Source organism: Mobula birostris, chromosome 26 (genome assembly GCF_030028105.1).
Source record: "Mobula birostris isolate sMobBir1 chromosome 26, sMobBir1.hap1, whole genome shotgun sequence".
Taxonomy (NCBI): domain Eukaryota; kingdom Metazoa; phylum Chordata; class Chondrichthyes; order Myliobatiformes; family Myliobatidae; genus Mobula; species Mobula birostris.
In genome coordinates, this window is record NC_092395.1 from 23,722,926 (window position 1) to 23,747,916 (window position 24,991).

The following is a 24,991-nucleotide window of genomic DNA, read 5'->3' on the forward strand; positions in this document are numbered from 1 at the left end:
CAAGAGTGGGCCTGGCATGTCTGTCTACCTCTTTGGTTCCGGCTTAAGCCCCTGTCAGTCTGTCCCCTCTGGTGCCAACTGCTAGTGTGGACCTTTCTAATGTTCTGGCTGAATATGCTGACCTTTTTGAGGTCTTCAGTAAGAAGAAGGCCACCTCATGGCCTCCACACCAGCCATATAATAGCACCCGGTACTCGGCCTCTCCAGGGCTGGCTCTTTTCCCTCTCTCATCCAGAAACACTGGCTTTGGAAGAGTATATCAAGGAGGCATTAGTCTTAGGATTTATCATTCTATCAGCCTTGCCAGCAGAGGCATTTTCTTGATTTTATGGGCAAGAATGATGGCAAGTTCCATCCCTGTATTGATTTTATTGGCACCCTTAACATCACAGTGAAGAACCGCTACCCTCTTCCCCTGCTTGCCTCTGTGTTTGAACATCTCCAAGGAGCAACTGTATTCTCCAAAACAGATCTGTACAATGCTTACAACCTGGTTCATTCAACACCTCCCCTGGTCACTATGAGTACCTCGTGATGCCATTTGATCTGGCCAATGTCCCTGCTGGTCAATGATGTGCTCCTGGACATTTGAATCAGTTTGTTTTTGTGTATTTGGATGGCAATCTGATCTATTCCCGCTCTTGTCAGGAACACGTCCCGCATGTGCAAGGGTTCTCTGAAGGCTTCTCGAATATAACCTTTATGTCAAGTCAGAGAAGTGTGAATCCTACAAAGAGCAGGTATCATTTTTGGGCTGTATCATCACCCCTTCCAGTGTAAAAATGGACCCGTGTAAAGCTGAGGCACTCACAGAGTGGCCCAAAGCATCTACAATGAAAAATATGCGGCGCTTCATGGGATTTGCAAATTTTTATCACCGCTTCATCAGAAACTTCAGTTCCATTGCAGTTCCCGTGAATGCACTCACTAAGAAGATCTCTGCAAGATTCCATTGGACAAGTGAACGAAGCCAAGCTTTCTCAGAACTAAGGTGACACTTCACCACTGTCCCGGTCCTGCAGCACCCAGATGCATCCCAGCTATTTGTCATCAAGGGAAATGTATCAGATGTAGGCATGGTAGCTGTACTCTCTCAGTGTTCTTCTGTGCCTCTGTGCCTTTCTTTCCTGTTGTTGACTCCGGCCGAATGTATCCATGATGTCAGGAACTAAGAGCTTCTGGCTGTCAAGGAGGCCTGGAAGCATGACAACACTGACTGAAGGGGGCAGAGCATCCTTTTTTTGGTATGGACAGTTCACAAGGACCTCTCCTGCATTCCGGATGCTAAGAGACTCAACTCCTGTTAAGCCCGCTGGGCTGTCTTCTTCACCTGGTTTAATTTCACCGTCACCTACTGTCCCGGAGGCAAGATTACAATGGCCACTGCTCTCCCCTGGCAGCTTTTTGTGTCTGAAGACACCATCAACCCAGAGCCCATCCTTCCTCACTCGTGCATTGCTGCTCCAGTAATTTGGGGAATAGAGGTGGAGATGAGGGCCCCCAACAGTTGGATCCAGGCCCAGGAGGGTGACCTCCCAACTGGCTATCTGTCCCTGCTACAATATACCCCAGAAAGTTGGAATGGGGTTACTCCTCCCATCTGGATGGCCATCCGGAATTCAATGGACCCTGGAATTTATCAAATGAGAAACTTTGGTGGCCATCAATGTCCCAGGACATCCACAACTTCATCTCTGCCTATGCCTCACCACCACTGGTCCCAACTCTCAGTGGACTTCATCACTGGTCTGCCCCATCTGATGAAAACACTACTATTCAGGTGGCTGTGGACTGATTCTCCAAGGCTGCCCACACCATTGCTCTCCCTGAGCTCCCGTTGACCTGTGAGACCTCCAACCTCATGCTTCAGCACATGTTCAGGCTGCATGGTTTCCCTCAGAACATAGTGTCTGATTGAGGACCACAGTTCAAGATCTTCTGTTCTCTTGTGGGAGCCAAATCCAGCCTCTTATCTGGTTCCCTCCCCCAATCGAATGGCCAGACTGAGAAGTGAATCAGGAGCTGGAGACAACCCTTCATTGCCTTTCCTCTTACAACCCCTCATTCCGGAGCTCCCAGTTGGTTTGGGCAGAGAATACCTCGTGTCATCCTTTACTGGTATGTCTCCCTTTGAATGCCAGAAAGGGTTCCAGCCACTGCTCTTTCCTGACCAGAAGATTGACGTGGGAGTTCCTGCTACAGAACAGTTTGTCCAGTCATACAAACACACGCGGAGATGGTCCAGGGATTCTTTGCTGTTTACTGAGAAACCACATGCCCGGCAAGCTGATCAGCTGTGCCTCTCAAGCCAGGGGAGAAAATCTGGCTGGCATCTGGGCATTTCCTCTTAAAAGTTGATAGGTGTAAGTTGGCCCCACGCTACACAGGACCATTCATGGTGGAGAAGGCTATCAACAAAGTCTCATAGATTGCGTCTACCATCATCAACGAAGATCCACCCAGTGTTCCATGCTTCGCAGCTCAAACTGGTGACTTCTTCCCTTGCTCCAATCACCTCCTCCCCTCCTTCCCGCTTGGTGGATGGATCACTGGTCTATTCTGTGCCATGCCTCCAGGCTTCTTGCCGGGTGCGGGGCAGGGTCCAGATAGAAGGGGTATGGTCCTGAGTAATGTTCTTGGGTTCCAGTCATGACATTCTGGACAAGTCTCTCATTCGGGACTTCCAGAAGGCACAGGTCTCTGGCGTTTCGGGAGCTGCGCCTGGGGAGGGGGGCCTTCTCACAACCACAGACATGCCCTCGCAGGTGAGCCGCAAAACGGGTCTGGCAATCACTCTCACGAGTTTGCACATTCTAGCCAATTAGTGTTTCAATGTACTCGCTGGGATTCAGAAGAATGAGAGGAGATCTTATAGAAACATATAACATGATGAAAGGGATAGATAAGATAGAGGCAGGAAAGTTTTTTCCACTGGTAGGTGAGACTAGAACTAGGGGACATAGCCTCAAGATTCAGGGGAGTAGATTTAGGATGGAGATAAGGAGGAACTGCTTTTCCCAGAGACTGGTGAGTCTGTGGAATTCTCTGCCCAATGAAGCAGTGGAGGCTACCTCAGTAAATACGTTTAAGACAAAGTTGGATGTATTTTTGCATAGTAGGGGAATTAAGGGTTATGAGGGAAAGGCAGGTAGGTGGAGATGAGTCCATGGCCAGATCAGTCATGATCTTATTGAATAGCACATGGGTCAGATAGCCTACTCCTGCTCCTATTTCTTATGTTCATTGTGGTGGTGTTTCACTCCCTTCCTCTAATTCCACTCTCATTGAGATTCGACCAAAGGCACAGGAAAGTCTATGTTTCCTGCTTATCTTTATCCCTATCTGAGAAAGAACGCCAATCACAAACAAGAGAAAATCTGCAGATGCTGGCATCCGAGTAACACACACAAGATACTGGGAGAACTCAGGAGGCCAGACAGCATCTAGGAAAAAGAGTACAGTCGACAATTCGGGCCAAAACGTTGACTGTACTCTTTTCCTAGATGCTGCCTGGCCTGCTGAGTTCCTCCAGCATTTTGTGGGAAGGAAGGCCGCTGTTTTGATTGCTGCTGTAAAGGAGCACCATTCATTTAGTAAGAAGTTACTGCTTCCTACCCGCAGCGTTGGCATTAGTTTTCAGATTGAGAGTTTTTGTTAATGGCCCTGTTGGCCTAGCATTTACTAATTTTTCTTTAATTCTTCAGAGTTCTTAATAAATGTCTGTGAACTGTTCATCCACTTAGTGTCTCTCCCTTTGCACATGGACTATAACTGCACACTTGTGTCGCTTGCTGTAGTCTGTCAACCCTACAGAGTTCTGGTGTCGGTTCTTTCCGACTGAGGGAATTCCTACAGATTCAGTGATTCATCGTACTGAGGACAGCTGATGGTTTTGAGTAGGGAGGACACCCACGGCCAGTTCCTTATCTGAAAAATGGAGACGCTTGTGACAGAGAGGCCCCATTTTAGGGAGGTGGATTTGCTGAGAGAACGCAGGATAATTTCCTCTGATAGGAAGCTGAATCGGAAAGGAGTTGGTTAGGACAGTTAACTCAGTACAGAATAGGAATTAAGTACTGGTGGTTCCTTGCTTTTCTGATTGGAATAAGTTTCATACAGCCCTAAATTTGAGATGTCATTGTTGCTTCATTGCCACTGGGGCTAAATCCAAGAATTCTCATCATCACAGCATGGAACCAACAGATCCAACTCAATGCCTCCTCCCCAAGGGTCATATTGAGTTCAAAGTTCAAGATAGATTTATTATCAAAATACATATACTCTGAGATTTCTTTTAGACCATAAGACAAAGGAGCAGAAGTAGGCCATTCAGCCCATCGAGTCTGCTCCGCCATTTTATCATGAGCTGATCCATTCTCCTATTTAGTCCCACTCCCCCGCCTTCTCACCATAACCTTTGATGCCCTGGCTACTCAGATACCTATCAATCTCTGCCTTAAATACACCCAATGACTTGGCCTCCACTGCTGCCCGTGGCAATAAATTCCATAGATTCACCACCCTCTGACTAAAAAAATTTCTTCGCATTTCTGTTCTGAAAGGGCGTCTTTCAATCCTTAAGTCATGCCCTCTCGTACTAGACTCCCCCATCATGGGAAACAACTTTGCCACATCCACTCTGTCCATGCCTTTTAACATTCAAAATGTTTCTATGAGGTCTCCCCTCATTCTTCTAGGCTCCAAGGAATCCAGTCCAAGAGTGGACAAATGTTCCTCATATGTTAACCCTCTCATTCCCGGAATCATTCTAGTGAATCTTCTCTGTACCCTCTCCAACGTCAGCACATCCTTTCTTAAATAAGGAGACCAAAACTGCCCACAGTACTCCAAGTGAGGTCTCACCAGTGCCTTATAGAGCCTCAACATCACATCCCTGCTCCTATACTGTATTCCTCTAGAAATGAATGCCAACATTGCATTCGCCTTCTTCACCACGACTCAACCTGAAGGTTAACTTTAAGGGTATCCTGTACAAGGACTCCCAAGTCCCGTTGCATCTCAGAACTTTGAATTCTTTCCCCATTTAAATAATAGTCTGCCCGTTTATTTTTTCTGCCAAAGTGCATAACCATACACTTTCCAACATTGTACTTCATTTGCCACTTCTCTGCCCATTCTTCCAATCTATCCAAGTCTCTCTGCAGACTCTCCGTTTCTTCAGCACTACCAGCCCCTCCACCTATCTTCGTATCGTCAGCAAACTTAGCCACAAAGCCATCTATTCCATAATCCAAATCGTTGATGTACAATGTAAAAAGAAGCGGCCCCAACACTGATCCCTGCGGAACACCACTGGTAACCGGCAGCCAACCAGAATAGGATCCCTTTATTCCCACTCTCTGTTTCCTGCCAATCAGCCAACGCTCTATCCACGTATGTAACTTTCCCATAATTCCATGGGCTCTTATCTTATTAAGTAGCCTCATGTGTGGCACCTTGTCAAAGGCCTTCTGAAAATCCAAATATACAACATCCACTGCATCTCCCTTGTCTAGCCTACTGGTAATTTCCTCAAAAAATTGTAATAGGTTTGTCAGGCAGGATTTTCCTGGATTTCCAGGATTTTCTTGCAGGCATTCACAGTAGTGCAAAGAAGTACAACAGAATTAATGACAACCGTGCACAAAGATTGACAATGTGCAAAAGAAGACAAACTGTGCAAATATATAAAAATACAAATAATAAATAAATAATGCTAAGGTAGAGTCCTTGATAGCGAGTCCAGAGGAGGCTCATAAATGAGTTCATATTCGCCTTAACAACGCCTTGCCTGTACTGCCCACATCCTAAAAATGAATCAACCCCGGAGAGAGTTGAGGGATGTGGTTGAGAGTTCTGACGTTATCATGTCATACACAACAGTTAGAGGACACTAATACATATCCATTATTAGTGCATTTCCCATCTCTCTGAGAGAGCTCATTTAAACCTACTTCCCTGCACTTCATCCCTGGTTCAGCCAGTTTTGAAGGATTATTTAGAGTTTGGTCAGATTCCAACTTTCAACAGCACATTCCTGATTGTTTTAACTGATTGTGGTTTAATAATAATAATTCTTTTAATTTCTCTGTTATTTCTTTTGGCTATTATCATATGCCTGAGTCTTCTGGACTCTCCAGTCAGTAGGAACATTTTCTCCTGATATATTCAGTCACATTAGACCAGAAGACCTGGGAGAAGAATTAGGCCATTCAGCCAATCGAATCTGCTCCACCATTTTATCATGACTGATGTATAATGTCTGAAACCCATTCTCCTTCCTTCTCCCCGTAATCTTTGACACCCATACTAATCAAGAACTTATCAACCTCTGCATTAAATTAACCAAATGACTTGGCCTCCAGAGCTGTCTGTGGTGATGAATTCCAGATTCACCACCCTCTGCTAAAGAAGTTCCTCATCTCTTTAAAAAAAAGTTACTTAACAGAAGGTTAGAAAATGCCTAATAAATTCATGAAGAAAATGCATTCTTGATGATATTAAATAGAACAATGTACTGTGCCAAAATAATTTGCAATTTGTAGCTCAGGAAGTAAATGATTGTACTTAAAACATTTAAACCAAGTGCAGATATCCAGGCGTTTGAACGGAAGGGTTCTTCAGATGCTGCTTCGCTGGGATCCTTCCCTGTACAGTCACTGAGGTGTGACAGGATTCTGTGTCAGAAGGAGCTGCAGAGAGTCTGTCGAGTGGGTTGCCCACTTCCACGGCTTACTGCTTTATTTTGAAACAGACTCCACTAGATAGCAGTGCACTTGTGTTACATAGCACAGGAACAGGCCTTTCGACCCATCTAGTCCATGCCAAACTATTATTCTGCCTCATCCCATCAACCTGTACCCGGACCATAGCCCTTCATACCCCTGCCATCCATGTATCCATCCAAAATTCTCTTAAATGTTGAAATCGAACCCACATCCACCACTTGTGCTGGCAGCTCATTCCACACTCTCAACACCCTTTGAGTGAAGAAGTTCCCCCTCATGTTCCTTTAGACATTTCACCTTTCACCCTTAACCCATGACCTCTATTCTCACCCGATCTCAGTGAAAAAAAAGTCTGATTGCGTTCACCCTGTCTATATCACTCACGATTATATATACCTCTATCAAATCTCCCCTCATTCTCCTACATCCCTTGGCCTCTTCACACCTGTTCTGCTTTTTAATTAGATCATTGCGACCCATTGTTTCATCTCTACAAACATGATTCAGACTCGGTCTTGAATGTACTTAGTTACGGAGCGTAATTGTCTGAGACATAAAGGTTTATGGATTCATAGCCTTCCCCCGAGTAAAGAATTTCTCCTCGCCTCAGCACTAAATGACCAGATTCTGACTCAGTAACTCCTCCTTCCAGCCCTCCATCTAGTGGGAACTAGCATTGCATAAGCTGTCCCTCAATGGTAATCTGGGTATTAAAACATTGGTGGGATAATACGGTGAAATGTGCTTCTGATGAATTGCATATAGTGATGGCCATGCTGTAATTGGATCAGTCAAGCCTGCTAACAGCTGCTGGTGACTGAGATTAAAGTGAAGCTCATAATTTGTGTGTCATTGTTCTCCGCTCACCACATCTCTGGCAAAGAGTTCCTGCTTAGTTTGTGCAAAGTTGCTGTACTTTCTTTCCTTTTTGTTTTTTTTTGTTTCAGATCTTTAAAGAGATGGTATTCTGGGTAAATTGATTTTAACTGTACATGGCTCTGCCTTAAACTGATTGGGTAACATTGAGCTGCCAGTGAGGGCCGTGTTTCCTTTTAGAGAGCAGTGACTGTAATTCTATGGAACTCCATTGGTTGTCACTTCATGGGCTGCCCTGAGGTTATGACCAATGAACCACAAAGGCAGCAGGAGAGAGGAATGTCGGAATCAGCCTACAGGTTGCACAGGGAAAGTGATGCTCATTGCAAAAGAACTGGCCCTTGATATATGTCTCCCCTCACTCTTCCTTTATCTAGAGGATTTAGTAGAAACAAAGGAGAAACTATTAACTTGATGAAATGTAAGATAAATGAAAGGTAAACTGATAAGGGTGTGGCAAGATGAAGTATTACAAAGAAAAACGTGAAATAATGAGCAAGGTGGAGGCGGAGTATAAATTGAGTTGGAATTGGAGAATGGAAGAAGAATGTCAAGACCTGTTGGTCAACAGTGATATCACAGGTGCAGAGGACCGTGCCTCTGTGCTTCTGGCTGTCTTTGAGTGGTTATCCATGTAGGCTTGCTGCCATATTTTTGTGTGTTTATCCATGTGTATGTGACATTGGCACCGTCTCCCACAGCAATTGATAATGATGTGATGATCTCTGTTCTCTTCGGGGATTGTTATGAGGTAAGGTTGTCATCCTGGTGCTCTCAGCCCATCTTCATTGTGGTACCCCTTCCCCAACTTCTCCCATCCTCCATCTCAACCATAACCACGATGGCCAACTTTTGCCTTGGCTTTGATCCTATGTAAATTTTTATTTTTCTCAAACATGAGAAAATCTGCAGATGATGGAAATCCAAAGCAACACACTGCAAATACTGGAGGAACTCAGCAGGTCAGGCTGCATCCATGGAAGAGTGGATGTATTGACGTTTCGGGCTGAGACCCTTTTTCAGGACTTACTTTTCTCATTTTCTCCAATCGTGACAACCCTTTAACTTATCCAGATGCTGATGGCTCCTTTTCCTACTTGCAGCAGGTTCAGAATGCAACATGACAGTGTTTGAAATTGGGATCACCTCTTTAAAAATCAGCGACTTGTTCCTTTCAGTGTAGTCCTGAAGTGCTAGGTAACCAATGGTGCATCTTCCCATCAGTGACATTCCTGTATGTTTTTGCATTGTGTATAATGTAGACTGATGTTAACCCCGGTGCAGTGAATTTGGCTGAGTGGTGTAATAACAACAACTTCTCACACAATGCCAATAAGACCAGAGAACTGATTGTAGACCTCAGGAGAGGGAAACCAGAGGTTCATGAGCCAGTACTAATCAGTGGATCAGAGGTGGAGAGGGTCAGTAACTTTAAATTCCTGGGTGTCACTATCTCAAAGGATCTGGCCTGGACCCATAATATAAATATAATTGCAAAGAAAGCACAACAGCGCCTCTATCTCCTCAGGGGTCTGCAGAGTTTCGGCATGTTATCAAAATCCTCGGCCAACTTCAGCATTGCTAATGCTGAGTGGCTGCATTACAGCCTGGTATGGGAATACCACTGCCTTTTAACAAAAAATCCTACAAAAGGTAGTGGATTCAGCCCATCATGGATAAAGCCCTCCTGACCATCGAGCACATCTACACAAAACGTTGCCGGAGAAAAGCAGCACCCATCACCAAAGATCCTCACCACTGAGGCCATGCTCTTTTCTCATTGCTGCCATCTGGTAAAAGGTACAAGTGCCTCAGGACTCGCCCTCAACCATCAGGCTCTTGAACAAAGGGCATAACCACACTCAGTCTATTTCTGGTGTTCCCACCAGCGATGCTCTCAATTTAAGGACCCTTTATCTTGTTATTTCATACTTGTTATTTATTGCTATTTATTTATATTTGCGTTTGAACGGATTGTTTTCATTGATTCTGTTTACAGTTACTGTTCTACAGATTTGCTAAGTATGCCCACAGGAAAAAGAATCTGGTGACATGGATGTACTCTGATAATAAATTTTACTTTGAACTTTGAGAACAGGGCATGGGGCTTACCGGGAGTGAGAGATGTAAATCTTGTGGAATGAATGGAAATGCTAGTCTTTGATCAGAGAAGTTTGAGGAGAGATTTAATAGAGAAGATCAAAACCAAGGGCAATTCTGATAAAAGGGAAGGATAAGTTGTTTCCTTTCACTACTGAGCACATTAACAATGATGTGAAAAAAATTGGCATGAAGACCAAGCGGAAATGGAGGCGAAATTACTTCATGCATAGTATTGCTGAAATCTGTTGCTAAGGTAATTGCATGATCTGAAATGATAACAGAATCCGATTAACAGGAACTTTCAAAAGGCAATTGTACGTATCCTTAAAGAGGTTCATGAGAGAGAAATTATAAAAATTATGGATGTTGGATATCTAGGATGACACACACAAAATGCTGGAGGAACTCAGCAGGTCAAGCAGCATCTATGGACAGGAAAAAGCAGTCAACATTTTGGGCCGAGAACCTTCAATTCAATTCAAGTTTAATTGCCATTCAACCGTGTATGAATACTCGTGAGTTACATCCAAACAAAACCGCATTGCTCTGGGGTCAAGGTGCAAAACACAATACCAACAGTCATACACAGCACAAAGCACACACAGCACATACAAGTTAACAAGCACAAACAGTGTCACAATCACACAATAAACTTGCGCCATCAATCTACAGTCAACCACAACAAAGCTAATCTTCTGCAAGCAAACACTGCGGGGGGGGGGGGCAGCATCGACTGCGGCCTGGATGCCATGCCACATCACCCCCAGTGGAGATGCCTCACTCAGCCGACACTGCGGCTTGAGGCCTAGTCCTCGCATATGCAAGATAACAAGCACTTACAGAATATCAGTAAAATATAACCACGCAAAATATATATAGTCCATTGAAATCTTCAGTTGACCAAAATAGAGCAGCTGAGCAAACACTAGGGGGCAGCACTGGCTCCAGTCCGGATGCTGTGCCATGCTGCTCCCGGTGGAGCACACCAGCTCAGATGCCTCTCCCAGGCGACACCATGGCTTGGGGCCTAATCCTTGCTATGACCGAGCCCATGCAGCTCCTCCGCCGTCCGCCCCTGCTCTCAGCCAATTAATCAGTGAGTTGAACTTGCAGCATATCACATTAACAACATCCAAAAGAGTCTTGCAATCACAAGAAAAGTAATCAAGATGGCCACTCATAGATTTGACTGTAAGGCTTCTTCGAGTCAGGCATGTTGCGTACCTCCTTCATTATCTCTGCCAGCGAGCAACTTGCTGATGGTGTAAGCCTGCAGTACTTTAGGTTCTTAATGTACATCAGGATCTTGCAATCATTAAAAATGTGTTTAAGTAGGACGGTAGCACTTTTTGTTGACCCCATAGAAGCCACTGCGACGAAACATGCCACCATCTTACTGGAAAAATCAGGACCAGACAGAAAGGGGGAAGAAGCTTCATACTCTGGTTTCTTTCCCCTATCTCTCCAGTCCTGATGAAGGGTCTTGGCCCAAGACATTTACTGTTTATTCCTTTCCATACTTGCCGCCTGTGGCCTGTTGAGTTCCTCCAACATTTCGTGTGGAGACAGTTCTTCCAAGGGAGCTGATGTAGGCAGCTTCTCCTGTGCTTCACTTGCTTATTCTGCAATCATTATAATTTAACCCGGGGAACTGGAAAATTTTGTATTGCTGCTCATCCCATACACTGCCCACTTTCGTGAGCCCTGGTATGGTCACAGTGAACCAAATATTATTAAATGAGTGTGATGCCTTAGTAAGAAAAGGAGTGTGCCTGGTATGAACCAAAGAAGTTACCATTTTCTTAATTTTCAGACTGGAGAGCATCAAATGATGTCCCAAAAGACATAGCAGTCGCTTACCTGGTCCAGTGTAGTTTCTATGGACATGCCATCTATGCCACAATTTATATGGATGCCTGGAGAAAGGACTCTGTCGTGATGCTGATCCATCATGTGATAACACTGGCTCTTATTGCCTTCTCCTACGCCTTCCGGTAAGTATGGATGTGTGTGTTGGGTTGCCAGATCTGTGAGGCTTCATCTTGTGACTTTCTGCATCTGATCAACCCCCAGTTTCTTTTAACATGAAGGGAAATGGAAAAGACTCTCAATACTAAAATATTATTTTTCTACCAGTGATTACCAAAGAATTCATTAATTCCCAGATATTCCAGGGCAATCCTGGAGAGGTATCAGCTGTAAAAAAATCGTTACGAGGGCATCACTATATAATAGAATGTGATTAGAAGACTTCATTTCTTCATGACGTGAATATTGTCCTTATCTCCTTAAAAATTGTTCCACTCATCATGAGTGAATGACGCTTCAGTGTAGGGAGAACCGGTTTTGGCCAGTGGACAGAGGAACCTGGCAAGTTGCTAACGGCCAAAAGTAGACAGGAATATAGCAGCCTCATTCCTCTACCTGAAAGGGTATCACAGTAGTTATCATGATGTTATTGCAACACCGGTGAGGTTAATAGGTTAATTGGTCAAATGGGTGTAATTGGGCAGGTTGGGCTCATTGGGTCAGAAGAACCTTTTACTGTGCTAAACCTCTACACAAATATATAGATACACAAATAAACACAACCTGGTTAATGAAGTGAAACAATTAATTTAGCCATAAGGCTTGTTTCTTCAGTATACAGGAAACCCTCTAAATATTTTAACCAAATCAAGAATGCAATGAAATACTAATACAAGGTTGCAACCTGGAACTCCCTCCCCAACAGCACTGTGCTTGTGCTTTCAGCAGAATGACCACAGTGGTTCAATAAGGTGTCTCACCATCACCCCCTCGTGGGCAATTAAGACTTTGCACTAAACACTGAACTCGTCAGAGATGACCACATCCTGCAAATTAATTTTTTTTAAATCTCCCACTTTTTTTTTGCCTGTGAGAAATGTCATTGGTAGATTAAAACTAGTGTTTATTTAATACTTTTCCTACAATCTAAAATTGAGGCATGTATTGGAGGAGAGCAGAGACCCAGAAGGTGTCTTCGGCTGGGAAAGTTACAACACGGTAGTAGAGGAGCTGAGAGTTGGTCTTCACCCAGTGACTGGTGTGCAAACCAAGAAAAGGGTTTTTAAATTAAGGTGTTATTGGAGGAGGGGCCAATGTTGGTCACAGTGTACTGGAGTGTTGGGTTATCAGGAGTTAAGACATGAGGAGCAGAGTTTTGGATGAACACAAGTTTTATGCAGAGTTAAAGTTGGTCAACAGTTGGAACAGTTAAGAATAGGTGGACGAGCAGGAGAGCTGAGATGGGTGCTTTTATTGGTAAGGAAGATAGGGAATCACAGCTGTTGTGTAAACGAAATACCAATATTGCTGAGTAACATGGTGTTTGGTTAGGGGCAGCAATATTGCACAGCTGGTAGTCCCATTGTCTCAGAGTATGAGAGACCCAGGTTCATTCTTGACCTCTGGTGCTGTGTGTGGAGTTTGCACATTCTCCCTGCGACTGCGTGGACTTCCTCCGAGTATTGAGTTTCCTCCGAGTATTGAGGAGTTTCCTCCCACATTCCAAAGACATACAGGATTATAGGTTAACTGACCCTAGTGTGGAGGTGAGTGATAGAATCGAAAGAGTTTTAAGTTGTTTAACTCTACTTGATACCTAGTTAGCCCACTGCTTTGCTTTGCTTTTTAGTTTAGTTGCACGGTGGGTTTTTTTTGAGGGGGGGGGTTTTCCTTATTGACATATTTGAAAATTAGTATACTATTATATTACCTGGTTATTTTATATCTAAACTGCACTGTTTGTACTAACTTTTTTTTGTGTATTAATATCTCTTGTAAAGTTATATTGCAACTGTGTATCAGTGCCTATATGATTTACCTTTTGTGTACTAATTCAATAAAAAGATTATAAAGAAAGAAAGAATCGAAAGAGCAGAGGTGAGAATAAAGCAAGGCGATTAATGCAGGATTAGTGTAAATGGACATGGTGTGTAAGGATCCATTGGGCTGAAGGGCCTGTTTCTCTGCTGTACCTGTATGCCTCTGTGATACTGTATATTGAAAGAACTGTGATGGCATTGGGACTAATCCCCCTTGTTATCAAACAGGCTTTAGCTGATCTAGTGACCTTTGTTTCTCTGCAGGTACCACAACATTGGAATCCTGGTCCTTTTCCTGCATGACATCAATGACATTTTACTTGAATTCACAAAACTCAATGTTTACTTGAAAAACAGAGCTGGGGTCTACCACCGACTAAATGATGTGGCTTCCAATATTGGATGCTGCACCTTTGCTGTGAGCTGGTAAGTGGCTGCTCCTGTGTGAAGATTTAATTAGTGGGTGCCAGTCTAGCTGTAGTTGGGAGCTGCCTATCTTATGTTCCCTCATCCCTCGAACAAAGCTTCGGTTCGAGTCTCCCACCACTGTTTAGTGCTTTTGTGAAGAAATGGTAATGGACTGCATAACGGATGTTCCATGCGTACAAGTCAGTGATTGAGAGGTGTGAGCAAATCGGTGTACATATTGAAGGTCACCAGACATCGCTAGGCACTCTGTAGCAGTGTTCATGACGCTAGGGCCGAGTGATGGAAGGAATAAAGGAATGTTGGATTTTATATTGATGGGTCTGAAATATAAAGAAAGTAAACCAACTGGTAGAACATTACAGCACAGTACAGCCATTCGGCCCACAATGTTGTGCTGACATTTAGGATCAATCTAACCCTTTCCTTGACATAGCCCTACATTTTTCTATCACCCATGTGCCTATCTAAGAGTTTCTCAAATGCTCCCTAATGTTTCTTTCTCTACCACCACCCCGGCAGGGTATTTCATGCACTCACCACTCTGTGTAAAGAACTTACAGTACCTCTGACATCCACCCGTACTCTCCTTCAGTCACCTTAAGATCACAGATATTCAGTGTAGTGACATCTGCACTGGACTTCGAGGCGAATTGTTCGAATCCAGCTGACCCCTTGCACGCTTTCCATCCGTGCTGGGTCGAGCGTCAAGCTAGCGACTCGGCCTCGTAAAAAACAGACAAATGCTGAAGAAACGGCAAGGTTGCCCCCCCCCCCCCAATGCGCCACACGGTGCGGAAAGGAACAACAATAACCTTAAAATCATGTCCCCTCATACATGCCATTTTCACCCCGGAAAAAAGTCTCTGGCTGTCCATTCAATCCATGCCTCTTAACATGTTGTATACCTCTATCTTATTCTCCTATGCTCCAAAGAGAAAAGCCTTAGCTCACTCAACCTATCTTCATAAGACGTGCCCTCTCGTCCAGGCAGCATCCTGGTAAATCTCACCACCTGCTATAAAGCTTCCACATCATCTGTGCATTCGCAAGTGTTCCACAGAGAAATACAGCATTTGTAAGGATGAGTATTGCTAGTTGGAGTTTATTGTCATGGGCGTACATACACAGGGTTTAAATGCTGTGAAGACTAGCTATTTGCAGCAGCACAGTACATACAAACATGACAAGCACAAGTCTAGGTAATTTAACAAATTATTCAAAATGTACATGATACAATAAACAAAAATACATAGTAATATTAGTGTAAGTTGAGGGAGGTATAACTTGAGGTAGAGTTAGGGTTCTTCAGGTCATTTGAAGTATCTGAAGGCAACGAGAAAGAAGCTGTTGTTGACCTTGAGGTGTGGGGCTTCAGGTACCTTCTGCCTGATGGCATCTCGAGAAAAGGACATCAGAGTTCAAAGTAATTTATTATCAAAGGTACATATATGTTACCATATGCTACCTTGAGATTCATTTTCTTGCATGCATTTCCAGAAAAAGAAATGGAATTTATGAAAAGCTATATATAGATAAAGGATGGCAAACAACCAATGTGCAAAAGAAGGCAAACAGTTCAAATGTAAGAAAAGTAATACAGAGAAGATGTGTTGTAAAGAGTCCTTCAAAGTGAGTCTGTAGATCATTGAATCAGTCCAGAGTAGTGGTGAATGAAGTTATCCACACTGGTGCAGGAGCCTGACTGTTGTAAGATAACAACTGTTCCTGACGTGGCCTGGATGGTGGACATCGTTGACGATGTTGCCTTGCCTTCCTGAGACATCAACACTTGTAGATGTGCTTGAAGATGAGGAGACCTATATCCATGATGGACTAGGCTGGGACCACTTTCTGCAGCCTCGTCATTTCTACACATTGGAGTTCCCATACCAAGCTGTGGTGCGACCAGTCAAGATGCTTCCCACTGAATATCTGTGGAAGTTTGTCAGATTCTTTCCTGAATCTTCTCAAACTAAAAAAAAAAAGAGACTCTGGCGTGCTTTCTTCATGATTGCATCTACGTGCTGGCCCAGGATCAGCCCTCTGAGATGTTGATGCTCAGGAACTTGAAGCTGATCACCCTTGCAGACCCTTCAATGACAATTGTTGCTAGTTCACCTGACTTCCCCGTAGGGAAGAAAAAGATGTTGCACTTTTCATATCATTAAATAGGTCAAGCTTTGGGAATAGGTACTGTAAAATTGGCCTTGTAAAGGAACCATGAAACAATGACTCTCTCTCAGGTGGATAGGAAAGATTAATTTGTACTGCTCGGAAAGATCAAAGGAGCATTCTGAAATGGCCAATACTTTTCACTAAACTGTCATCACCACTCAGATTGGTCATTGTAATGTTTTTTCTGGGAACCTTGTTGGACACAGACTGGTTCTTCCCCTCCCTCGTCTCCCCCTCTCCCACCAAACACACATATATACACTTTGCTACGTCACATTTATTAGCTGCAGAACTGTCAATGGACAATCTCCTTAATGCCCTCCATAGTGCAAACCTGTTTTGCATTACAGTGGTATTTTCAGATCGAGAATTGGACATCATGTCTTGGGATAGTGAGGTGGCTAGATACTTATAGTAAAATCCCTTCTCTGCAACCTTCTCTCTCTTTTTCTCATAGGTTTTGGTTCCGACTTTACTGGTTCCCCCTCAAAGTGCTGTACGCCACCTGTTACTCCAGCCTTCAGTCTGTCCCCAATATCCCTTTCTACTTTTTCTTCAACATTTTGCTGTTTGCCCTCACTCTGATGAATATCTATTGGTTTCTGGTGAGTAATTCTGACAAGGGGACTCTCCATGCCCGGTATCTTTCAGTCTCTCCTCCCGCTCTCTTTTTCTCTGTGTTGTAGACTCAGAGTGGGATGGGCAGGATTCATATTTAGCTGATTGGGGTGTGTGGGGTGGGGTGTGATGGGGTGGGATGGAGATCGCTCCACATGGGAAGTGGCAACCCCCTCCCTCACACACAAAAAAAATTACAAATCATATCAATCATTAAAAAAAAGAACAGGTGAAAACACAGAATGTAAAAAAAAGATGAAACTGAAAGAGACCAATTTGACCTATGTTTAGTTTGAACTCCAGTCCACAGTCCAATCCATAAATCACAGAGCTTTGATAACAAACTCCAACAGCGTCAAGGTAGCTTCTCCTTAATTGCTTCTATGCTGTTTTCTTCATCTTCACTGATGAGGAGGTCAAATGGTGGGGATGTGGTGTTAATGGGGTGATGATTTTGAGCTGAAGTTAACCACATGGAAAAGTTATGACCGAGCAATTGAAGATCAGTTTCCCAACCAAGACTACTGCTCCACAAAGCCATTGAAAGTCTACCTATGTCAGTCATTAATCCTCCCAGTGATCAGAAGCTGCTTCCACTCAAGCCAGAGGGCACCACCACTCTGCAAGGGGTAGAATAAAAAGCATGGGATGTGAGTGATGAAAGTGACCTCCTTGTAACCAGTGTTGTTGCTGATAAACTGGACTCTGAAAGCTCACAACTGTTCTTCAATCTCACTTTATTTACCTGTGCACAAGGAGGACAGCATGGCCTCTGTCAACACACCGTTCTGCAGTCTGAATAGCAAAATGCACTTTTATACAGAATCCACCAATTGGTAACCTTACATATGTTCAAAACGCAGACACAAAGAAATCTGCAGATGCTGGAAATTCAAGCAGCACACAAAAAATGCTGCTCAACGCAGCAGGCCAGGCATCTATCGGCCCGAAACGTCAACTGTACCTCTTCCTATAGATGCTGCCTGGTCTGCTGCGTTCCACCAGCATTTTTTGTGTATGTTGTATGTTCAAAATCCTTATTTGCAAGACTAATCGCCATTCACAATACAGATGTTAAAAGTCAATAGAAACTGCAAGCTAACTTCTGATGATGCTTTGAAGCTAGTAAAGCAATTGCCCTGTAGTTGGTGAGTGTGCCCTTGTATCCTTTGATTACATCTGCATCTAGCTCCACTCCCCTGCTGTGAAAAGGGAACCCATGCTCTTCAAAGACCTTTCTTAAAACACCTTTCTTCCCTGTGTTGCCTGCACATTGTCTGCAAACTGTCCTGCCTCAAACTTCCAGGTAAATTTATTATACAAGTATGTATACCATATACAACCTTCATATTCACCGTCCTGCAAGAAAAACGAGCACCGGGAGAGCACTGGTTTCTCAGAGCAGCTTGCAAAATGATAAATTCAAAGCTGCAGGAGGTCAGAGTGTTCCCACTGCAACACACTGATAGAGATCTACGCCAGTTAGTGTGGCACAATAGCATAACACTGTTACAGCCAGCGACCTGGTCTGACATTTGCACATTCTCCCCGTGACCTCTGGCTGCTCCTGTTGCCTCAACATTCCAAAGACGTACGGGTTAGTAGGTTAATTGGTTATGTGAGTGTAATTGGGCAGGGTGGGCATATTGGGCTAGAAGGGCCTCGTTGGAGGGGACGACTCCTGAGGGGATGGAGAAATAAAACACAGATGAAAAATGATGACGCTGAGAGTTGTAACGCAGAAGGTCAGTCACCTTGACCCCTGCCCTGTGGTTTACCCTTTTTCCAGTACATCATGCTGCTTGTGGTGAAGGTCCTGACTGGCCAGGTTTCGGAGGTAAATGATGTCCGAGAGTACGACGTAGACGACAGACGCAAACCGGTTGTGCACAAGGAATATGGCCGCCTGAAAAAGTCCTGCAAAGATGGGTAAGACTTGTGGGGTGGAGCTGTGAGAATGAAGGAAAATATATAATCATGGAGCCTAATGTTTAGCATTGGGCTAAAACTGTATGAACTCTGATTAGACCTTTGACAGATGTAGTGGAAGATGAGGTCATGGCCTCTAGTGGGAAAAGGAAGAGACTGAGAAATAGAGGGAGTGGTTAGTTCAGTAATAATGATCTGCAAAAAGATAGACTGCTCGGCTTGGTTCTCCCCACTTAGGCCGTGGGGCTATCCTTTGATTAAAAACTGACATTCTGTGGGCAAGGAAAACATATTTCTCTAAGGTGGTCTTTATAGTGGAAAAGCTGAGAGGACGTTACCCCTGGGGGGGGGGTGGGGAGGGGAAGAACCTGGAACCACAGCACACAGTGATGCTTTAGAAATGGGGCAGCACAGTATTGTAGTGGTTAGCGGAAAGCTTTGTAGCACCAGCGACATGGGTTCAATTCCCACTGCTGCCTCTAAGGAGTTTGTACGTTCTCCCTGGGACCACGTGGGTTTCCTCCAGGTGCTCCAGTTCCCTTCCACAGTCCAAATTCATACCAGATAGTAGGTTAATTGGTCATTGTAAACTGTCTCGTGATTAGGCTAGGATTAAACTGGAGGTATTTCTGGGCGGCGTAGCTCAAAGGGCCAGAAGGGCCTATTCCAAGCTGTATCGGCGGGAGGAGAAGATGGCAGCACGATGCAGCGCGCGCAGCTCTCCAGTGAAATGATATCGTATTTGTAAGTAGGATGCCGTGCACAATTCTGATTTGATGAAGGCAGACGTTTGAAGCAGAGGAATATCTGGAGAAATTTCTGAAATGACTGGTTCGCTGCCGCTGCTACTGTGCGATCGAGAATCTCTGGAGGGAAGGCTCCAAAATCCTTAGCTTTGCCTGCTGCTGGTGACCGAGGCTGAGGTCGAAGCGCTCGGCAGAGATGGTGCTCGGTGCTCGGTGTCGGAGGGCTGGTCGGAGCTCAAAGCTTTCGGACGACTCAGAGTCGGACTGTGGGCGGGCATGGCAGGGAGAGTTTTCTTCCTTCTCCCGTCTGCGTGATATGTGGGACTTTCGAGAGACTTCGAACTTTTTTTTACTGTGCCCATGGCCTGTTCTTCATCAAGTTATGGTATTGTTTGCACTGTTGTAACTATATGTTATAATTATGTGGTTTTTGTTAGTTTTTCAGTCTTGGTCTGTCCTGTGTTTCTGTGATATCACGCCAGAGGAATATTGTATCATTTCTTAATGCATGCATTACTAAATGACAATAAAAGAGGACTGCGTATCCTCATAATCTAATCTCAATAAATAAATAAATGAATGAATTGAGGAAGAATTTCTTCCCAGAGAGTTCTGCGAATCATTGGAACTAAATACCCCAGAAATCATTGTAGACTGAGTAAACTCAGGATAAAACCTTATTGTCAGACTGTAAAGTTATCAGAGGTTGTGGGAAACAGAGAGGAAGATGGGGGGTCAAATTCATGATTGACTGAATGATGGAATTAACTCCTGTTCCTATTTCTTAAGTTCTTTTTAAGTATAATAATATGGGTTATTTCTGCTTGTAGTTATTTATGTTGTATTTGTTCTCTATGAGATACTTAAGGCATTTCTGTAAACCTAAATTTATTTCTGAAAACATTCTTTTTACGGATGCTGTTCTCTGTAATCCACTCCCGACTCCACACTTCTTCGAAGATTTTTTTGAGTGTCTCTTTGAAACTGATCGGCTCCTGGTTTATTTCCTCTGCAGATGGCACCAGAGAAACGGGATCATCAAGGATAAATGGTTATAATGCAGCGCAGGGATTACTGGACATGATAGCCATCGCCGTGTTTACAAGGACTTCTGAATCCGGATTTGTTCAGAATGAAGGGCTGATCCCAATTTGTCTGTGACTTCCTTGATTGAGATCGAAAGTTGGGGGATGGGATGCGGGTGGGAAGGATTCTGCTGAGGCAGCATCTGTTTTAATCTCTGGTTACCCGAAGCCTGTTTGGAAAAGTAATGCTCTCCTATGTCTTAATTTTTCTTTAAATATTGTGAACTGTTTCTTTATTTGCTAAAGTCTATGCTGTATCTGATTCCACCTCCCCCCCCCCCCAAGAATTCCCTCAGTCTGGCTCTTTGCTCTCTGGCTTTGTACTTAAGGCATCCTTGCGAAGTCCCAGTGACATTATTGGGCCCCAAATAGTCCTTCCATATGAGGTGACACTTCACCTCAACTGGATCTGGTGTTCCCAGTGTGGCCTCCTCTACACTGGTGAGACCTGACGTAGACTGGGAGACTAGTTTGTTGAGCACCTGTTCCACCTACAACAGGCAGGATCTCCCAGTGGCCAACCATTTTAATTTCATTCCCAGTTCCCATTCTGACATGTTGGTCCATGGCCTCCTCAACTGTCACAATGAGGATGTTCTCAGGCTGGAGGAGTGGCACCTCATGTCCGCCTGCATAGCCTCTAACCTGGCAGTATGAACATTGATTTTTCTAATACACAGTAATTTCTCCCCCATTTTCTCTATTTTCCATTCCTCATCCCAACTCCCCCTTACCCCTTCTTCTCACCTCACTATCACCTCCCTCTGGTGCCGCTCCTCCTTCCCTTTCTCCCATGGTCCACTCTCCTCTCCTATCAGATTCCTTCTTCTTCACCACTTTACCTTTTCCACCTATCAGCTCCCAGCTTCTCACTTCATTCCCCTGCCCTCCACCTCACCTGACTTCACCTGTCACCTTCCAGCTTGTACTCCTGCCCCTCGCCCTACCTTCTTATCCTGGCTTCTTCCCCTTCCTTTCCAGTCCGAACAAAGGGTTCTCAGCCTGAAACATCAGCCATTTATTCCCCTCCATCAATGCTGCCTGACCTACTGAGTTCCTCCAACATTTTGTGTGTGTTGCTCTGGATTTCCAGCAGAATCGCTTGTGTTTATCATATGGGGCTGAATGGTCTCTATCTGTTACCACCCTTCATTTGTCAAGCACTCCTAGTGATACCTTGGCAGTGGCCCTCCCCCTCTTCCTTACCTATGCACCTGAGTGAAGGGCTGCTATCACAGTCAGATTTAGAAGTCTTGGCAGGAGCTTCACTCCTTTCTCCCCCTTATCGCGAACATCCATGTCACAAACCTCCAGTATTACATTGCAAAGCTCCATAGAGCTTGTAGGCATTCTGTCAATAATAAGGTGAATTCTCTCACAATGTACGTCACCAAGATGAAACTCTTCCTCCCAGCCTCTCACTTGATCTTGGAGAGATCTCCATATCTGGCACGGCCCCCCACCCTCAAGTGGGGACTTTGCCTGTGGATGACCCTTCGCCCTCCCCATAAGAAATGGGAAGAGAGCTCAGTTTAGCCACGGCATCCCTGAGTTAAAGGAAGGGGGAAACTGGTTGAGAATTTCTTCTCAACCGTCACCAAGTAAACACGGCAGGTTCGAAGTGGGGTGGACAGAGACACCACAGTATAGGAGAACACCTGTGAAGGAGAAGATTAAAATAGTTTTTGATGATTTCACACCCATGATGTAAAATTCCAGTTAGGTCCAGACATTAACGAGAAAATCGGCAGATGCTGGAAATCCAAGCAACACACACAAAATGTGGGAGGAACTCAGCAGGCCAGGCAGAAAAGTCCAGTCAACGTTTTGGGCTGAGAACCTTCAGGCCAGACAATGTCACTTTTTATCATCATTAATATTGCGTACTGTCATGAGGTATCATTAATTTCCATGTTCCAGTTCCTCCCCCCTCCCCATTTACACCCCTCCCATCTTGTTGATGGTACTGAATGAAGTTACTTCTTCTCAAAGCACAAGCTGAACTTGATCCAGGTGACCACTGAGAACATAGGAATAGGATGAGGCCATTCAGCCCCTCTAGCTTGTTCTGCCAATCAGTTAAATCACGCCTGAAATGCCTGTTGACATCTCGACTCCCATCCCTTTACTGTGTTTCCATAACCTAACAAAAATCTGCCAGTCTGGAATTTACAATGGACCTGTCACTTTTTTTGAGGAAAACAATCCCAGATTTCCCTACTATATGATGGAAATCAGCATCTATCATTTCTGTCTATGCTGCTAACTTAATCAGAGAAATATCCAAGGCCACAGATCCTATTGCTAAGTGTTGTTTGTGCATGGATACTATTGATAAATGGGATCAGGCTCAATTTTGATGTCTTCAGTGTTAACTAACCTTTAAGAAGCCTGTACTCAGGAAGACCAATCAAGGTGGATGATTGGAAGGGCTGGGACTGCAGAGTGATTGGGAACCATGGAACTGCAAGCTGCTGAAGAAGGTGGAATGGAAATTCCATTATTCTTGGACTCCTGAGTCCAAGTCAAGCCTTGGTTCCACTGGGAAGATGGATTTACCTTTTTGTTAATTTAGAGATACAGGATGGTAAAAGGCTCTTTCGGCCCGCACCATCCAATTATACTCACGCAACCGATTAACCAACTAACTTGTACATCTTTGGAAGGTGGGAGGAAACAGGAGCACCCAGAGGAAACCCATGCAATCAAAGGGAGAACATACAAACTTCTGACAGACAGCAATGGGAATTGAACCCAGGTCACTGGCACTGCAATAACATCACATTAGCCATTATGCTACTCTGCCACCTTTAGAGAAGTTATTAGCACTATACAGGGATCTTTGAGAGGCAAGAAACAAATATATTTTAATACAGCTATAGAGGGAGCTAGGCAGCCAGTCAGTCAGACACTCCCCTGACCAATCGGTGAAACAAGAGAATCATCCCTCTCATCACTATTGAAGAAGTCCCGGTAGCTCACTGGATTACTGGGGGAATGCACTACAGAGAGTACCCACAGCCATCTGAAGCACACAGTCCCTGGCCCATTTATAACCAGCTAATCTTAGTCCACATGTCTAAGCATTTGTATCACAAGAGAAAAATTCAGCTTCTTTGCCCCCTGGTTTACCAAACAGGAAGGAAATTGGAGGAAAGTCTCATGCAAACAGGGGCGTCAAGAAACCACTAAAAGTCAACAGAATGGTTTTCTGAAAAAGACGTGAGAAGTAGGAGCTGAAGGAGTCATTTGGCTCATTGCGCCTGCCCCGTTATTCATCTGATAATGCCGTCAGCTCTACTTTCTGCCTGATCGCTATTACAGTCAATTCTGGTAATGTCCAATAATCTATCTGAATCCTCCTCGAATAAACTCATTGACTGTGTCTATGTCTCTGGGGTGGAGAATTCCAAAGAACCATAACCCTTTGGGAGAAAATTCATTTACATTTCCAACCTAAATGATGATGACTTATTCTGAAAGTGACTCTGTAGTGATCAAGAATTTTTGACTTTCTCCTCACCTCAATCACCAAAATGTCTTGACATTGATTGCACCACCCAAACATCTACCTGAGATAAATTCATCCGAGCTAACAAGCGAGGTTTAAAGCTGTGGACCACTAGACGAGAAGACCCATTAGGAGATCCTTCAAGAGCATTCAAAATATGGGCAATAATGAGGAGACATGCATGCACTGGATATATTTACAGTAATCCTCAGAAGGTGACCATGTTTGCTCTGAGGCAGCAGTCCAGTTGATGGTCTTTCCTGTTTTGTATGTCCCTCCAGTTATTCTCCCTGCCACCGTGTCACCAAGAATGGGCATAAATCTTTAACCGCGATGATGTGACCCTTTTTTTCCACTTGTGTGCCAATTGTGTTGCCTGTTTCTGCATGTCTTCCTGATCCACAGTAGACCACTTGCAACTGTGTGCTATTAGGACATAAATAATTTGTTTTAAAAAAAAATAAAAAGAGTAAACATTACCATTTGTGGTGCCTCTTTGTAAATTCGTGCTAATGCGCAACCCCTGCTGGGTAGCTTTATAGGAAATTAAATATAAATCACTTGTAATAATTATTAATAATTGGATAATGGAAGCCAGAAGATTAATTCTGGGAGGATGCATTGAGCCAGATAGAAATAAGGTGGATTCTGGTTAATTGGGTCATTGGTTAATTGGGGCTGCTGCTTAGATGGGACAATTCTTAAAGAACAAAAACTAATCAAGAAAATAGCCAAGATTCCATTCATTTTTGGGACATTATACCACTTAACTGGGACAGGAGACTACTGCTGAACAGTCCCTAACAAGCGTAAGTCACATGCATGTTGTGGCCCTTAAACACCACACTATGCTGAGAGCAAACAGTTTTTTAAATAGCGTCTTGTGTGTGTTTGTGTTCAAAAAGCAGTGACTTGTTGAAGGAGGGAGAGAGAAACCGGGGAA

General features: G+C 44.1%; 1 protein-coding gene across 1 annotated transcript in view; it reads left to right on the top strand.

The window, feature by feature from the left end:
* cers1 (ceramide synthase 1) overlaps window positions 1-24,513 on the top strand; it is a 53,038-nt gene extending 28,525 nt beyond the window's left edge. The window contains exons 3-7 of the mRNA XM_072244303.1: window positions 11,521-11,701; window positions 13,820-13,981; window positions 16,617-16,764; window positions 18,567-18,706; window positions 20,468-24,513. Of these exons, the coding sequence (XP_072100404.1) occupies window positions 11,521-11,701; window positions 13,820-13,981; window positions 16,617-16,764; window positions 18,567-18,706; window positions 20,468-20,510 (674 nt within the window). The 3' untranslated portion in view covers window positions 20,511-24,513. The remainder of the gene's footprint in view (window positions 1-11,520; window positions 11,702-13,819; window positions 13,982-16,616; window positions 16,765-18,566; window positions 18,707-20,467) is intronic.
* The last annotated feature ends 478 nt before the right edge of the window (window positions 24,514-24,991 follow it).